General features: G+C 35.0%; 1 protein-coding gene across 7 annotated transcripts in view; it reads right to left on the reverse strand.

Moving 5' to 3' along the window:
- Positions 1-1623: 1623 nt before the first annotated feature.
- Positions 1624-19421, reverse strand: part of LOC148942297 (pickpocket protein 28-like) — a 171897-nt gene continuing 154099 nt past the window's right edge. For 6 of the 7 annotated variants that reach the window (XM_089103145.1, XM_089103146.1, XM_089103147.1 and 3 more), the window contains 3 exons: positions 13598-13775; positions 7334-7425; positions 1624-1763 (listed from right to left, as the gene is read on the reverse strand). In XM_089103145.1, coding sequence (XP_088959271.1) covers positions 1645-1763; positions 7334-7425; positions 13598-13775 — 389 coding nt within the window. In that variant the 3' untranslated portion in view covers positions 1624-1644. The remainder of the gene's footprint in view (positions 1764-7333; positions 7426-13597; positions 13776-19421) is intronic. The other variant, XM_089103144.1, reaches the window with a different exon arrangement.

Raw genomic sequence — 19421 nt, forward strand, 5'->3', positions numbered from 1 at the left:
ACTGAAACGTAATGCAAACCCATAAAAGAGATATTCTATTAGGCAGACCAAGTTCATTTAGTATCAGTCAGCCTATCAGGAGACACATCAATTCTTATGTTAGCCGCGATATAAAGAATATTTTGAATATTTTGCCACCCAGAAATGCTTTCATTCTAAGTTGCTTTGGCCTTTATTTTAAGAACCATAAGTTCTCGTTCCGACCACCTTACCATGGCTACAACTAACTTTTAGCTGACATCTCCGGCTGCATCTGACTTTTAATGTCAGCAAAATTATCATTTGAATAAAACGATTTTTCATATCATATTTAACATCCTTTAAATCTTTGAAAAGGTGGTCACCACTAATATTTGATAATGGTAATGAAAAAACGTACCGTATTATTTTACAAATGTTTGGAAGCACAACACCTCCTGCAGGAGATTCTATTGTAAGAATATGGCGCCAATATTATTTTCAAGTCGGCAAATATTTTGTAGACACACCATTTCTTTTTAGTTTAAATTGAACACCCGTTTTATTATAGCGTGCTATCTATCATTAGAAGTTGAAAGCGAAAATTTGCACCTTTTCCCGTACAGTAACATTTCTCGGAACAAATAAAGTAATAAAAGGCATTCATGTTGTATTCTTAAAATGCGGTTTTATGTAGAATTTGTAAGGCAATTCCCTCAAAGTTGCTGAGGTGTGTCGCAAAATAAAGTATAAATGACCACGAGGGTATCAAATTTCTGGAATAGCAGACTTCTTTGAATTATTTTAACTCTGAGACCATGATTTTGGAGAAACAGAAGTTTTTTCCCGTCAAACCACTAAACAGATTTGAAGACACCAAATCACCAAAAAGCTCTTTAAAGTGCATTTCTCCTTTAAAACGGCTTCAAACGCTCTTACAAGATATATAAATGTCCCTAAAACTTGACATGACACACCCAAAGTTACTTAAAAAACAAATATAGGGGATCCATTCATGGGACGTTTTCATGCCAGATTCACACTGTCATTCTATAAAGGAAACGTCTTAGAGTAAGAACCCAAAATGTTTTATGATTGGTCTGCTAAAAGTAATTCAACACTTAGAATGCAGATGACAGGCTTTAAGATCTTAAATGAGTCATTGCAAACTTGATAAACAGCGGCAAAGATGGAACAGCAGTCAAACTTGTCGTTTTCGTTGATTAAAACTTGTCAATTTAAACGCGTCCTACGAGCTAGAAAAAAGGTTCAAGTTAGCCTGTAGTATTTAATTTTCAGTCCGAAGCACTTCAGATAATTCAGTGTTATTACAGTTTATGTAAAGAACATCAATATACTATAAAACACAAGAAGGTCTGACTTTTCAGAATTCTAATTTAGTTTAAATATCTCCAGCAAAATAAAATTGGTGGAACTAAATTAAAATCTATTTAGACACGGATATTAGTTTGTAAACGATATCTCACCAAAATTAACGCACATTTACAAAAAGCCTAAACAGAGCTCACATATCTCTATTGACTTCAATAAGGTTTCAATGCCCATATTCATAGTCCATCCATATTTAAAATATTGGTTATTGGTTAAATGCACTAGTTTCTCTTATTGAAGATACAAAATGACCATAAAGTAATTTAGGTAAATATGAACCTTTATTCTGAAATTTTAAGATTTTGAAGAATACAATAATCGTATAGTCAATCTGATAAACAAAAAATACACGATTTCAAATCCACTAAGTAGACTGAACCCTGTTCCGAAGCCAAGTAAACCACCAATGGACGCTAAAAAGGAAAACAATAGTAATTATATGATATGATATTCCATAGAATCTAAGCATGAAAAATTCATATTGTTGCGATATTGTAATAGCACACTGAAAATACATTGATTATAAATGGGTTATGTTGGTTATGATTATCAATTATATTATAATAGGAGCACTAATTAAAACATGATCAGTATCCTTGGAATTTGTATTCTGTTGTGGTTTATGTTGAAGTGGCAATTTGGTGTGCCGTCCCCAGTTCCAGAGAATATAGTCTACCAAATTTTGCCTGTTATGTCTTTAATTTTATTAAATTTTACCTCTCAAGCCACCAAGAAAAAATTGAATACTATTTTATTCATAGAAATAGTTAATAGACATAGTTATTGTTCATATTACTTGAAAAGTATCAAAGAACAATTTTGAATTCGTTTTAAATGTAAACTCAAGGCTTAGAATGAGATGTAAACTTAAAAATTATACTTCAAAAGACTTTAAACACATACATTGAAATTTAATGGTCTAGCACTGTAATCTTTAAAACAATGAAAAAAAAAAGAAAATTAGATGACATGTCCTAGAAACAATTCTTAACCTTACTTGCATAAATATGTGGCTAGGATTTTCTACTAGAAAAAGAGTAGAAGAAAAAAAGTAATTAGAAAACTTTGCAGCTCATAAGACAACACCGCTGACTTAATTTTGATATATACAATCATTCATTAATATAATTACTTTTCAAGTGATATGGAATTGTGGTGACGCTGTATAATTAAGTCAAATATGGATTTTAGTAGAAACATTAAGACACAAATACAAAATTTTGGAAATACCACTTTTTATTAAGATATAGAACACATCCTGGTATGTGTATGCTTAATAGGAAATTAAGAAATCACCCCTTCCTAGCTATGTGCGTCAGTGGGCCCTGATAAGATGTGGTTGATGCTATGTGTAAAAGATACATTTTATGGGAACGGGGACCCTTATACTAATTTTATGTTGGAAAGACCTCTGGTCCGTTTATCATGGAAATACCTTGGATTATATGTCAAATATCGTAACTGTTCAAGTGTCTTATTATATTGTATCTTACCATAGTATTCTTATAATTGTTGATTCCCTGGGACAACTAGTCATAGCGGATTATATATTGTCAGACCCTGTATCTTTGTTTGTTAGCTGAATAAAAGCATTGTGTAACAGCCAACCTCTATACAATCATATCTTAGTCCCCTCGAATAATCCCAGCTGGTACGCCCAATTATTCAGGTCACAGCCTGACTGTGACCAAAGCCTGAAACGCTACCAAAGTTATTTAGCTTAGGACCATAGTTATCTCCCCTATAAAGGGAGCAATAAGGCATCAACTACAACTTCACACTACAACCTTAATATCATTATTTACCTTAGACCTTAGATCCTCCTGAGCCAGGAATAGCTCATAGGGCGTCTACGAAGCCTCGCCAGACATCTAGGAACTCAGCTTCAGCCGTGAAATCCTCCCACTGTGGTTGAAGAGACAGCTCCGCACTTCTCAGGTCCCGGTCGTACTGCCGTCGTAGGGTGTGTCTTTGTCGACCTCTTTTCCACCTCCTCTCGAGGCGCCACTCATATATTGTTTTTGGGAGTCGATCCTCTGCCATACGAAGGACGTGACCTAGATACGTCCATGTCCTACGCATCAAGAGGTCAGTAACTAATGGGTGACTGGTTCGCCGACGGACTTCTATGTTGGTGACCTTTTCCTGCCACGATATGTTGAGGATCCTTCTAAGGCACATGTTCTCAAAAGCTAAGACACGTTTCTCCAGTTGGAAGTTTAATTTCCAGCATTCTCTAGCATAGAGAAGGATGGACATATCACTGCTATTTAGGAGTCTTAGCTTTAAGCGCAGAGAGTATTTACTACTGCACCAAACTGGTTCCAATTTATTAAAAGCCGATGTCGCCTGTCCAATTCTCCTCTTAATTTCATTAGCTATTTCACCATCATATTCATCCAGCTCCCAAGATACTTAAATTCTGTGACCTGGTCAATTGCTTTACCTTTGCATTTTAGCATCAGGGGGTCAGATGTGGCCATGCTCTTTGTCTTACTGACATTCACCGCAAGTCCCACTTTCTAGGCCTTTTTATCTATGGCGTCAAGTAGCAGCTGCAGTCGCTGTTTCGCTTCTTCGAGAAGAACAACTTCATCAGCGAAGTCCAGATCCGAGATTTGCCGGCTCTAATCTTCACTCCACAGCCTGAAGACTGCCGTAGAATATAGTCCATTACAATGACAAACAGGAGCGGGGATAGTAAACAACCTTGTTTGAATCAAGACACTATCTTGAAGAAACACGTGTCCCCATTTTCTGTGCGAACGCAGCATTCACTATCTTCATAAAGTGCCATTATTATTTTGACTAGTTTATCAGGTACTCCATAATAATTTAGAATCTTCCATAAAGTATCTTGGTCGATAGAATCGAACGCCTTTTCAAAATCAATGAAGAGCAGGTACATCTTTTTGTTCCATTCTCTTGACTCTTCCATCATCAGCCTTAGAATGAAAATAAGGTCTGACCAGGTCTGACACAAGACCTACCAGGTCGGAACCCGTGTTGCTCTTCTCTGAGGTGTGAATCTAGGGCTGTTCTTAGGCGTTCTAGTATGACTGTGGCTAGTATTTTGCTAGGCATAGATGTTAGGTTCATGGCCCTCCAGTTGTTACAGACTAGCGCATCGTCTTTCTTGAAGAGTTTTACTAGTATACCTTTGGTCCAGTCTCTTTGAACTTTTTACTATTCCAGATGTCCACTAGGAGAGCAGTCCAAACGGTTATGCAGGCACGAAGGGATGCCTTCAGCATATCCGCCGTGATCCCATCTACTCCAGGTGCCCGTCCATTTTTCAGCCTTTTCACAGCAGTCGTCACTTCTTCAGTGCTTGGGGGGTCAGCACTTATGTCAATTTGTAAAAACAGTTTGTCAGGTACTATTTCTGGATCGTCAGGTCTGAGTCTATTTAAGACTTTCTCGAAATGCGAGGCCTATCTCTCGTCAGCTTTCTGTGGATTCGAGATTACGTCCAAATTTCCATCTTTTGCAAGAGATGTTCGGATTGTTTTCTTTCCGACTATCTCATTGGTTAGTCGACACACCATTTTCGAGTCTCCTTTCTTAGCAGCTTCTTCTGCAAGGGCTGCTTTTTCCTCGATATTTTTTCTTTTGTCTTTCCCTGCACTTCTTTTAACCGCCTTATCCTCTTCTTTGTAACGGAGCTGTAACTGGGCTTTTTGTTCAGGGCTCAACGTGTTTAGGATAAGCGTCTAGGTCTCCTCGCGTTGACTGATACATTTCCAGGTGTCATCCGATATCCATTTTTCTTTCTTTCTAATCTTGAAGCCAAGGCTGGCCTTAGCGACGTCATGGTATGGACTTTTCACTGAGGTCCATATGTTTTTAACACTAGAGTCTTCACGTTCATCGAGCAGGTTTAACGCTTCAAATTTGTTATGTATTGATATGCAGAAGCTTCTGCGGATATCACGATCTTTCTGCTTATCAGTGTCGAACTGTTTATGTGTTGTGGTGTTGGTTTTCGATTTCTGAGCTTTCAGTTTAATTCTCACTTCGGCTATTATCAAGATGTGATCTGAATTCACGTCCGCTCCTCGAATCACTTTTAAAATTACTTTACCACAGAATAAATTGCCTTCATTACGGAGAGAAAAAAATGTCTGGCTCCCCTCTGGTCGGTCATGGCTGTCATCATGACCAAATGAGCCCTCCTCGGCTTTTAAGATTACCTATTTTACATAATGAGGTCGGGAAAACAAACAGGGGGAATCACAGTTTACTAAGTCAACGCTATTACGTCAACTATGAAATTAAACTTGGCGTCAAAACCAACTCATAAAACAAAGTTATTATTGAACTATTGTTTTAATGTAATGATGAAAAGCCCCTAAGAAAGCAAACAATCATACCAACAGCCAATTATGGTTACTTACTACCAATTATGGTTTATAAACGATATATTCGAGAAATCGAGATATTTAATTTAGCCCCTAAGGATTGACCCAAACGATGGATAAAAATTTAAACCGATCGTCACTTGCAAGTTTATACAGCCAAAGTTTCCATTATTGAATGGAAATTTAGGGTAAATATTTCCATCGCCAAGAGAAAGAATCGTTGTTTGCGATTTTTGATAAATTTTGGTCGAACTCACTGCAAACCTGGCCTAAATATCTATATCCACTTCCACTTAAGCTTCTTGTGAGTAAATCATCAGAAATCATGAGGATCTAAAGTGATAAAATAAATATACTAATCTAAATGGTAATAAACACTTATTTCGCACTTTATATCATTTGACTTTTTTTCAGAATTATCTACTTATAACATAGGTCAAGTTATTATGTACCCCTAAAAAAATACACAATTTAACTCTTTATATTTCATAAGTTACTTCTAATTTCTAAAGTAGTTCTTATCAAGCAGTAATTTTCAATAAATAATTGGTCTCGGGTATGTTCTGAGGAACCAGTATAGGAGCCTGAGAGTAAGCTCTTTTTTCTAAGCACGATTTGTAAGTTTAGACAAATTGTCACTAAATATAAAGTCCAAAAGCAAAATACCAGATGCGCAATTTCCAAAAAAACTTTGATCACCCCTTCTATTTGTATGAAAGAAGAGCTGAAGTAAGATACGAATAAAAATTTCTCCGAACGATCAAGCCAATCTTTAAAGGAACAAGCACTATCAAAAATGATTGTGGTGTTGCCTTCAACCTCCCCCCCCCCGTTTCCACTACAGGCTGGTTTTTTTATTTTTGGTCTGCTAAAATAAAAAGTGTTTTAAAGGGTTTTTGGATATAACATGTTAAAACTTAAAATATGGATTGAAATTGTAGATAATTTATATCCAGATACTGAGGAAGGTATCAATTTAGTTTTATTAATCTAATGTAGCATCAACTTCCATCAAAATATCTGCTTCTTTTGCTTCGCTTTTCTCTGAACCTCTCAAACCTGTCTAAACACTGCGATGGCATTGGCACTTTACTGGGAAACGAAATTAGTTTTCATAGTTTTTGTCTTTTTTGTTAGATCGTATAAAAAGTTATGAATGCAGCCAGAGGAGAATCACCAGCATTTTTATTTGGGGGGGGGGTGGAAAGAGGGGTCCATATCCGGATAGTCAAAGGCCATGGGATGTATAATAATTTTTTTCTTCACATCATTGGGGGGACAACTGTCCCCCTTGCCACCCCCAAACGACGCCCCTGAATGCAGCATTAACTGTAGAGACTTTTTTATATCCACATAAGAAAACGTAAAAAAAGTCTATTTCATTTAAGTACAAAAAATTTAAGTGGCTGACCAAAAACATTTCATTTTAGCAATCTATTTAGTTATCTTAGTTTTTAGTACTAGCTCTAAATAATGGATTTATTTATAATAATTTAAACAATATAAAAGGAAAACGTAGGCAAACCAGAAAAAAATTGCATATTTGACTGAATTCAGATTGTTTCAAGCCATTACTGTCTTATCAGTGAAAGTTTAAAGTTATAGATTGTTAGAAACCTTACCAACCAGGTCTTCCCATGTGAAACGAACACTTCGCTTTCTCCCAAAAACTTTCTGCTGTGCCCAATTGATTTGTATTCTTGCCAAATTATTCCTTAAATTCAAATGAAAGTAAAAGAATAGAAATCTTGAATTCAGTAAAATTACCTTCCTTTTTTATTACGCTCAATATAACAACTACTACCTTGTTGTAACCAAAAAGTCACCCGAGGTCGAATCACTGGTAAAACCCATTTTTCCATTCCCTACGTCGAGAGGTCAGTTTCTAATGTCTCAGTTTTTGAAAACAAATTGCTTAATAACGTTCTGTGAACTAGAAAACAATAGTGTTAACTAGCTAATATTTGTAGCTAACAATTTGTAAAACTATATTAACTGGATATGGAATTTTACTTGGAGCCTTTGAATTCAAATAACAATCAAAATAGCATTCACAATAAGCATAAAAGTCACAATATAAAACTATAAACAACGTAAGTCATCCAAATTTAATTAAAAAAGAGGAAATTTGAACTATTTTTTTCTTTGAATTTTTAGATTTTTGTTCATGGGACCAAGGCCGTACCCAAAATTTTTTTTCGGAGGGTGTTTTACTAAAAAAAAATTCGGGGTTGGGGGTTACACAAAAAAACCTAATAAAAGCATACAAAATATGTTTATATCCATTTTTGTTACGTTTTTACGAGTCAGACAAATTTTTTTTTTCGGGGGGGGGGGGTCCAAACCCCCCTCCCCCTAATCTCCTCTGTCAGAAGGGGGTTACTTACCATCCAATCACTTTCGACTATTAAAAAGGGCACTGGCCGTTTCAATTTCCAATCAAATTATGCCTTTTTGAAGTTTCTACGACAAAGCTTTCAATAAAAACCTTATATGCCCCTAGAGCATAACTTACATCCCTTGTCCTGAGGGCCGGGGGGGGGGGTGTCATCCTCAAAGACCAAATTGGCAAAAATTTCAACTACGTTGAAGTAAACTGCTATCTCAAAATTGATTGGATGTGTTTGGGGAAAAGGTGGGCGTGAGAGGGGGGTTAGTTGCACTCAAATCACTTTCGACTATTAAAAAGGGCACTAGCCCTTTGAATCTCCAATCGAATGAGTCCTTTTTCAAGTTTCTACGACAAAACTTTCAATAAAAACCTCATGTGCCCCCAAGGCATACCACAACCCTTACCCTGAGGGCTGTGGGGGGAGTGTCTTCCTCTTAGACATAATTTGCTTATCTTTCAACTACTTTGAACAAAATGCCTCTCAATATTTTGACGTGTTTGGGGAAAAGGTGGGTGTGAGATGGGGGTTAGTTCCTCTCTAATCACTTTCGACTATTAAAAAGGGCACTAGCCATTTCAATTTTGAATCAAATGAGCCCTTTTTGAAGCTTCTAAGACAACACTTTCTATAAGAGGCCTTATATACACCAAAGGGAAAACTTACAGTCCTTGTCATGAGAGCTGTGGGAGGGAGGGGTTGTTACCCTTGAAGACCTAATGTACAGAACTTGAAACTACGTTGAACATACTAGCTTTATCAAAATTTTAATTGTATGTGTTTGGGGAATAGGTGGTCGTGACATGGGGGTTAGTTGCCCTCCAATCACATTCGACTATTAAAAAGGGCACTATCCCTTTGAATTTCCAATCGAATGAGCCCTTTTTGAAGTTGCTACGGCAAAGTTTTCTATAAAAACCTTATATGCCCCCAGGGTATAACTTAAAACCCTTGCTCTGAGAGCTATGGGGGAGTGTCCTCCTCAAAAACATAATTTCTATCTGGAAATCAACGACGCTGAACAAAATGGCTATCTCAAAATTTTGATTGGGTGCGTTTGGGGAAATGGTCGGCGTGGAAGCGCTGTTAGTTCCTTCCAATCAGTTTCGACTATTAAAAAGGGCACAAGCCACTCCAATTTCCAATCGAATGAGCAATTTTTGAAGTTTCTACGACAACTCCTTCGATACAAAGTGCCCTGGTCTAAGATCAAGAACCAAAAATAAATAATATATTGTGCCCACATCGTTATTTCTAAGGGCATCATAGGTAGCTGTGTTGCGCTGCCTATGATATTCATCCATCTCTTCGGCATTGCTCAGCAGAACTGAATGATGGGAGTTTATATTTAATTTTTTGTAAGTAGGCTATTGTTTTTGTCTATTTTATTGTAATTATTTACAGTTTTCATTTTTATTTACTTTTACTTTAATTGCCATACTTTTTCCATTGCCTTTAGAAAAATGTTTGTCTCTAACTTTGAAAATTCAAAACGAACAGAAAATTATTACGTATATGAGGGGTTTGCCCCCCTCCTCAACACCTCACTCTTCACGCTACAGTTCTTCGGCACTTAAAAAAAAAAAAATTACTTATTGTTCTAATTAAATGACTCTTGCGATTCAGCAGTCATTTTTGATGAATTGGGACAAATTTACACTTTACCTTAAGGAGCAAGGTGTTGAGGAGGCTCATATACGTAATAATTTAAGTTTTAATGTTGCTCCTTACTTTCAGTTGAAAAAACTTGGTTTTTTATTTAATTTCTGATCGTTTTTAAATAACGCCAGGATACCTGGCTCCTCCTCCACGGAAAAATCTCCTTCCCCACAGAAGTATGTCCTGGACAATTCAGTCCTGGTGAAAATTTACCCCTTAACATCTCCACGCGTAAAATTGAATTGGTAAAGAAAAAGTAAAACGTATAAAGAAATTTAGTATAGGAATTCTGGCAAATTCACCCAATGTAAAATTTCTCCTAAGAAGTTCTCCCCCTGGAAACTTGAGTTTTAATGGAAAATTCTCCCAGTGCAAAATCCTCCCGGCAAAAAGTTCATCCTCCCCTCCCCACCCAAAAAATGTATGCATACTTCCCAATAACAAATAAAATAATGGGCAAATTTTATAGCTTAAAAAGCTTTTCGCAGGGGTTCTAGGGGTCTATTTTACATAGTTATTGGGCCTTTCAACTATGATGAACAAAAAAGGTATCTCAACATTTTGATCGGATGATTTTTGAAAAAAAGTGGAGTGGGAGGGGGCCTAGTTGCCCTCCAATTTTTTGGGCACTAAAAATGGCACTATAACTTTTCATTTCCGTTAGAATATGCCCTCTCCCGACGTTTTAGGCCCACTGGGTCGATACGATCGTCCATGGGGAAAAAATAACAAATAAACAAGCATCCGTGATCATTCTTCTGGCAAAAATTACAAAATACCACATTTTTGCGTATATTTGCTACTCTACAGTAGGGTTCTTTGATACGCTGAATCTGACGGTGTGATTTTCAATAATATTCTATGACTTCAAGGGGATCTTCCCCCTTTTTTCAAAAAAAAAAAAAATTCTCCGGTTCGTAGCTTTTGAAGAGTAACATTAAACTTAATGAAACTTACTTATTTGGAATCAGCATAATCAGACAATTCTTTTGATATATCTATTGGTATCAAACTTTCGTTTTTTTAGAGTTTCAGCTACTATTGAGCCAGGTCGTCCCTACTCACAGTGCGTTACCGTGCACTGTTTGATTACCCATCAAAATCCAAACAGAGACTAGTGAAATATCGATCGTTTTTTCTGCGTTACCAAAAGTATAGTATTCATAAAACTTCGAAGTTTCATGAAATGTAATTAAACAAATACAAAACGTTTTTCAACTATGATAAGGAGCACGTTTAAAACTAAAAAAAACAATTTATATAAATTACTCTATATATAAGGGGAACTTCTCTCTTCTCAACACCTTGCTCATTAAACAAAAGTTTTTTAGCGCTTTGAAAAATCTTTTTTCCCAATAACAAATATTTTTTAAAAATTGTAAAAAAGCCAAAATTCACAGTAAAGAGTAAGGAGCTAAGAAGGAGCCAGTCCCCTTCATATAAAGAATAATCTGTTCAAATAGGTTTTAAATCTGTTCCTTGCTTAAAGTTGACAAGCTCTTTTTTTATTTAATTCCTGTTTTTTTTTCCAAATCATACCCAGGCCTAACCAAGATATAACTTGAGGTACTGGTCCCTCCCTGGTTAGTTGCTTTTAAAATGTATAGATAAATAAATGTATGTTTATTAGTACCGTTTTACGTTTAAATTAGCGATTTCAATTTTGGATAAAATTTGAATATACTTAAAAAGTTGGCGATGAATAGTAATTTTGGTAAAAAGTCCTTGTTAATATTACTACTAAGGAATTTGGGCTGGATGAAAAGGAGTATTATTGTTTGTAGGGAAGGAAATTCTGTGAGGCTTTTGATCTTCTGCATAAACTGAAGCCATTACAACCTCTACAATAGGATTTTCTTATCGATAAATACATTGCATGCATTTGTTCAAATACTTTTAAGTACTTCATATAAATAGAAAAAGAAAAATATTACCGTTTAAAATTTCTGAAAACTAAGTTCCTAGCAGTATTTGCCCCCCCTCCCCAAATTTCCTGGCGGACTGTTGATAACCTGATTTGTCTTCTCCACCTCTGAAACATTTTAATTAATTTCTACTCCCTCTACCTCTTTCAATATTTTTCTGAAGCCTCATGAAGAGTAAGCATTTTTTCCATTAAAATGCACTTCTTAGGAATCTACCCTACCCCCATCTAAAAAATGACTCACTCCCCCTCATTATAGCTGATACGCATTTACAGATCACCGAACGTAGCCTAATTTCATTACAAATAAAGCGAATTAACTTGGTTGAATCCAGTACTGCCACCATGTGGCATTACTTCTTTTGCAACTGGGAAGCCTAAAATATGATTATTGATACTTTTAAATTAATTAGCTTTTCAGAATCTTAAATTGATTACAAATTCGTCTTCTTCGGGGCGAAGTCGTAGTTTGGTGCCCTAAAATGGCAGAAAACAAGACTTTCCCCTGGCCCAATCTATATGGTAACTTAAAAAAGAGCTTAAAAGTTTACGTCTGAATGAGCTCACTCCCAATTATCTTGGACCTTCAGTTTCATACTATCACCCCTGGGAAAAAAACAAAACAAATAAACATGCATCGACGATGTTTCTTCTGATAACAAGCAAAATTCCACATTTTGAAGATTGAAGCTTGAAACCTCTACGGTAGGGTTCTCTGATGTAATGTATCTAATAAAGGGGATTTTAAATAAAATCGCTTGCTTTTTTGGGGATGGTGCTTCTTTCTTTTATAAAAAATCAGGCATATTTTCTCAGATTTTTGGTGTTGATTGGGTGACAATAAACTGAAAGAGTTTTATATATTTAGAATCAGCACAAAAAGCCAATACTGCCGGTGTAGCAATTTTCATGAGAATTCCATTTTTAGTTTTGGTGAATATTGATCCAAGTCACTTTTTACTTCCAGTTTTTTTTTTTTTAAATCACAAACTACTTCATAAGATTCTCTTGTGACGGAAATTTTTTTGAACCTCTTCTCTTTTTTTTAGTTGACTAGGACAATAAAAAGAAAGAGGGTCAATTTGACAGCTCGATGGTAAGTTTAAATTTTGGTTTGCTTTCGCTATTTTTTTTTTTTTTTTAATGTATGAATATATAAGGGATTTAAGTTCGAGGGGGAGAATTGTCCTGTTATGAGAGAGGTATATTGTACATGGCCATTACAAAATCCAAACCTGGTATCTATGTAGGCAGGATGATTTTTGAGTATCTTTACTCCTTCTGTAAACTATTCTAAGGCGTAGAAAATTGCACAAGAAAAAGTCTACATCTGTTATAATCTTCGGAAACAATAAATCTTTCTGTAATTTTGGTTTGAATTTGAATTTCTCTTAAGATTAAAGGCATAATAATTAAATATATTATTGATCAAATAAATTGATCTTTTTGCTAGGAATACTTGTCGCTTAAAATTTACTATTTTTTGTTTCATTGTGCATACAATTTGATTGCTCCTTTTATTTGTTAGTTTTTCCCTAAAAGTATTTAAGAACCAACTTATTCTAACGAAAAAAGTCCTGAGATATATATTCCGTGTCACCCAACCACCACTACTATGTTGGCGTCTGCCCCCCCCCCCCCCTGGAAAATTTTCCAGGTGCCCTTGATGGTTTAGATTCAGTTTTATATTAGGCAGATAAATATATTTAAAATAGAAGTGGCTTGGCAGTAAGTGGTCGAAATTAATTTACGTTTCCGCATGAAATAATGGTTATGGGTCCTATTTTCTGATAATGACCACTAGCCTCTCTCCACTCGACTATATATGGCCTACCTTCGACCACCTACTGTTTTAGTTCAACCACCTCTGACTAAAAAGAATTGTTACTTAATATAACACAGATTTGTCTTACCTTACGTATTCTGATTTTGTATATTTTGAATCCTTTTTTTGCGCTGCAATTTTAAAAGGGAGGGGGGCGTTTGAATACCCGTACCCAGGAAAAGCAGCATACGAAGTTAAGTATTCGTATACAAGAGAATTACACTCAACACAGCAGCCGCAAAGCGAGTCATCTTCTAACAGCTGAACTAAAAAAAAGTAAAAAAAATCAAAAAAGAAAAAAAGAAAAGTTACATCCGAGGTTAAATATTTGTAGACAATAGAATTGCCCTCCACACAACATTACTGTTTTATTTGATTAATTCAACATAACAAAAAACATATACCCCCAACAGAGACCAGAGCTTGTGAAATTGGGTATTAATAATAATAAAAACACAAAAAAAATTATTATCTCAATATAACGAATAGAGAGAAAGAAAAAAAACCTGGTTAAAAAAAAAAAAAAAAAAAAAAAACAGAACAGAACAGAACATAAAGAAAACAAACGCTGGCATGGAAGGCTATCCCAACATGAGTAACAAATATATATATAAAAAAAAGAATAATAATAAAAAATTTCTCTTCCACCATCACAGTTAACATAGTTTTAATATTTCTTCTTTAGAACTGATATTTACCGAAATAACTCAATTTGAATTTCGTCTTTCAACCTATATTTATCTTAAATAAATGGTATTTGGTATCTAATTGAAAATCTAGATAATTGAATATATATATATATATATATATATATATATATATATATATATATATATATATATATATATATATATATATATATATATATATATATATATATATATATATATATATATATATATATATATATATAAATATATATATATATATATATATATATATATATATATATATATATATATATATATATATATATATATATATATATATATATATATATATATATATATATATATATATATATATATATATATATATATATATATATATCTAGGAGGCACGCTTGTGCCTCTTTAAAGAGGCGACCCACCACAATGTTAAGCGATTTCCGGTCCTAGCGGTCGCAAAGAGACGGCGGTGATCGCATTTTGTAGCCTAGGCTCAAACTAAGAAACATGCAAAGTTTCACCCCCCCTCCGTCTTTATCTTCATGAGGGAAAGTGGGCCGGAAGTTTCGACCCTCCCACCACAGCCCCCCTTTAACGTTGTCCGATAGGGCTTAAATTTAGAGGATAAGCTTCCCTAGGGCCTGGAAGCTTATTCTCAAAATTTCAGCTCAATCCGATCACTCCTTCCCTGTTTTCCAAAAAAAAAAATATAGCCACTTAATGTTTATAAATTTTTTTTTTATCAGCCACGCCTATAGGCCACAGTTGGCAACGGATCCGGGTGAATGAGGACTCTTTCAAACCGGAATTGGACCTGTTAGGGCCTACTTATATTTTCAGACCGAAAAATTATCCACCGAATTTACATTTACGAAAAACCTCGTTTTCCTATAAAAGGCTATGTTAATTTTTGACATTCATGAAAGCAAGGTATTTCATTATTAAATTAGATAAAAATAGTCCTCTTAACCTGACAAGACCGACTGCAAGCTTTCAAAAATTCCAGCTCTTTCCCAGAATTTTTTTTGTCGAAAAACGAAAATCTTACTTTGTATTTGCTTGCGTCGAAAATAGATTGCAGAGACTTCGACAAAAAATCCGTTGGGTTTTTTCTGTTGCCGAGCCAATAAGAACAACTCAACAAGAGTCTCTGATAGTACAGAGGTTACCATTCCTCTCTGTCATACGGAATACAGGGGTTCGATTCCCTTCCAGAGTAACTTTTTTAAATATTAACTTTAAAGTAATATATCTTAAATTTAAAGTTTAAAAAAGAAACTCCGTTTCTTTTTTAAATCCAATAAATTAAATCCTAAGGCTCAACATACGTCTCCAGGAGAATATCAGAGTTAACCTTCAGCTTACAAGTAAGTCTCCACTGCTTTAATAACATGCCGTATACCTGCATGCTCGAAGAAAAGTTGAAAGAAGAAAATCTTACTGTGCATTTGATTTGAGCATTCAGGAATTAAAAGCCTTAACACAAGAATTTTCAAAAGCGGGGGGTTTGGGGGCGGCAGCCCCCCAACTTTAACTCCTGAAACGATCAGCTATCAGTTAGTCAAGCAATAATAAGTAATAAACTGAACAAAAAATTGCAGAAATTATTTGAAAAAAAATACGTTTTCTAAAGAGTTAAAGAGGCTGAGTCACAAGTTCGAACCTTAAAACGTACAGGGATTAGGAGGTACAGTGGGGGGTCTTCCGCCTCCTCAACCCCCACTTTTTCCCTTGCAAAGAAATACTTTGCAACACGAACGAAGTCTGCTTGAATTTTTTACCGTAAGAACATCCTATTGCATCTCTTTGATTAGAAACAGTACTGAGCCTGTTTGCTGGATTTTTTACAGGAGATTTTTCCCTAACCGATAACAAGCTATAATGTGATGAACTTAACAATTTTGAACAAAAAAAAACAGGGAACAGAAGAAGGGCTCAGCATAAACAAGCAGTTTAGGTTCAGGTAGGTTCAGGTTCATCTATTTTTCCATCACACATAATCACACTAAATAGATAACTATACCTTGCACAGAGACAAGTTTGTAGTTACAACTGTAACAGACTGAGTTGTCATTGCCAAATTCTCTGAAGATTTAAAAAAATGCCATTGAAACAGTTTCATTCCTGTTGGTACGACCAACTGATTGCAGGTTACAGGACTTAAAAAACTTTAACAAAAGAGGCTGCAAAAGCGGGGGTTTGGGGGGCGGCATCCCCCCAACTTTACTTCCTAATCCCTGTACGTTTTAAGGTTCGAACTTGTGACTCAGCCTCTTTAACTCTTTAGAAAACGTATTTTTTTCAAATAATATATATATATATATATATATATATATATATATATATATATATATATATATATATATATATATATATATATATATATATATATATATATATATATATATATATATATATATATATATATATATATATATATATATATATATATATATATATATATATATATATATATATATATATATATATATATATATATATATATATATGTAAGTAATATATATATATATATATATATGGTATATATATAGTAAGTATATATGTTTATACCGCCAAGACCCGGCGGTGGCTTCGCCGCCGGGTCTCGGCAAGCGGCAGGCTTCTAAATATGGATTTTTGCTTTCGCTTGTCTTGTAAACGCAGACAATTTGAGCCTTTTTGAGATGTAATTACGTCCAAATGGACCTTAAATTAGAAATAGTGCCTTTGTAAAATTAGTTTTTTTTTATTGGACCTTTAACTTTTGCATGGGCTTGTCTTTCGTCATTATGAAAGACATATCGCCGTACCGTTGTTTCTTTTAACTGTTCAGGTGGTGGGACAAAAACTTTTCATGCCTCGGCTTGTCTTTTGACATTATGAAAGACATATCGCCCAACCTTTATTTCTTTTGATTGCTCAGGCAGAGGGACAAAATTTCTTTTTCTTCCAACGCTTTATCTAGTCCAGGTTTTTGATTTTCAAAGGTATGGTAAGCATTGATGACCTTATCCCTATCAAAATCCAAAAACTAATAATCATCGCTATCATTTTCAATTTGTTTGGTTCGTTTTACCATAGCTTGTCTTTCGTCATTATGAAATACATATAGCCGAACCTTTATTTTTTTTAACAAAGGTATGGTAGGCATTGGTGATCAAAAAAGAAATATCACTAACAATAATACATTCCATCGGTAGTTGTCAGGGATTCCTTCCACCCTTTGTTTTGTGTTCTTCGTTCATTTTTAGGTGGTAGCAGAACTTTTAAGCTACGTTGTCTTTACACACGAGAAAATTAAACGTACAACAATCCATAATTAAAACTGGAGTACTAAGGTCAGCGCCAACAAATTCAAAAGTTTGCCCTTGCGAATTACGTATAGTCATGGCAAATGCAGGTCGAAGTGGAAATTGATGTCTTTGAACAGTACATTTAAGTTGATCTTTACTAGAGTCCACCCTAACTAGAGATTCGTTACCTTCCTTTTCTTACTCTCCCCCAGCACTTACACTTACCACTTAACTTTATTGTTACAAAACACGGGAGCAATAATATAGATTCCGTTACACACCCCATATGAAAAAGCTAATAACGCATAAGAATAAGTATCGTATTTTTCTTTATTTTTAAGTCATGTGGTGGTAAATCTGATGTTTCAATTGAATTGAGGAATTCTGGAGTAAATTCAATTCCTCCCTTTTCTTTATTTTTTTTTTTACAGAATCATAACTTTTATGCGATTTGTAATCTCCTGGAAGGTGATCGACAATTTTTGCATTTATTTTACTAACTTCTTTGTTGATTGAAGCTAAAATAACTCGGTCATTCATTAAATGGAAACTTTGTTTAGACAAACATTCTCCAGGTACTTTCTCTATTAAAGTACCACTAGAAATTATATCCTCCGGTAATTCAATTTCATTAAGTTCATTTCTAGAAAGAAGTCCATTTCCCAGTTCTAGGACGTACTTTGCAAATGCTTCCTGTTCAGGATCGACCACTATATTTTTCTCAAAGGAAACATGTTTGAAATTCTTCCAAAGATGACTTTTTTTTATTGGTAAATCGAGTGTTTCATTGCGGTTGCTTCGGGTTTGAACTGGGAAAGACTTTCAGAACCTAAAATTTTACCACCAAATAGTAGGTTTGGATTTGCATTAGACGGCAACAACTGATCCATATTTTGTAAGCCATACTTGGGAAGTATGGGTGCTTCGTCAAGTAGGAAAACATCTACTTGAGGTAATTCTAAACCTCTGCTTGAACCATGTCATACATGAAACAGAATCTGAGGAAAGTGGAGCTTCCAAGCCGAAGGTCTTGTATACTGTCAGTCCAAATGGCAGTAAAGTTGCTGCTATTCCTGTATAAGCCATACATTGTACTTTGTACTTTTATCCACACAGAATGTGATACAAGGTCTTACAAACAAATGTTTTACCGGTACCACGTGGTCCATCTATGAAAAACTATTTTTTTTTCCAAAATAATTAGGATCATTGACAGCCTGTAAGATATTGTCAACAATTTCAAGCCGTTTTCCTTGCAGTAGCCGATATATTTTATTCCCAGTAACAGCTGACTCACTAGATTTAGAAATTCCAAGCTTTGGTCATTTTCATAGGTCTCAATGTTTTCCATGCCGAATCGTTTCACCCAAAAACTAAAATTTCGACCTTCTATTGCCATCATATTTAGCTTTGATGCAATAATACGATATGCACGCTTTACTGCAAGATCTTCAGATAAATTATATCGTCTTGCATGCCGAATGATATCCTCTGCCAACTGATTTTTGAATCTTTCCCAAAGAGCATTTGGATCTGCAGGATTACCAAAAACAAGAATCTACGTGAAGAGTATTCGTATTACAGAAGGCATTTTGGACTGTGCCGTTTCTTCTAGACCTTAAACCACTGTTTATCCTCGAATTCAAAGCCATGAGGCAGGCATGCTTTTTGTATGTGGAATATACAACGTTATCAACTGTTTTAAGGCCTTCAAAACTTTTTGTATTCTTCACAGGATACAAAAGTACTCGCAAACAGAAACACTCGGAAAAAACCACAAAATTTATGTTGTGAATTCGTCCAATGACACGCAATTGACGGATTCTTTGTTCCCATGTACTGGTATTGCGATTCCATCTATAGCGTTCAGGTGTTTCCCAATAACAGAGAAATTCCTTCTTTTTCATTTATTTAAACGCGTTGTTGTGTTCTAAATACGCTTCCAACATTG

Source organism: Artemia sp. Qi Xiang Cuo, chromosome 17 (genome assembly GCF_049724085.1).
Source record: "Artemia sp. Qi Xiang Cuo chromosome 17, ASM4972408v1, whole genome shotgun sequence".
Taxonomy (NCBI): domain Eukaryota; kingdom Metazoa; phylum Arthropoda; class Branchiopoda; order Anostraca; family Artemiidae; genus Artemia; species Artemia sp. Qi Xiang Cuo.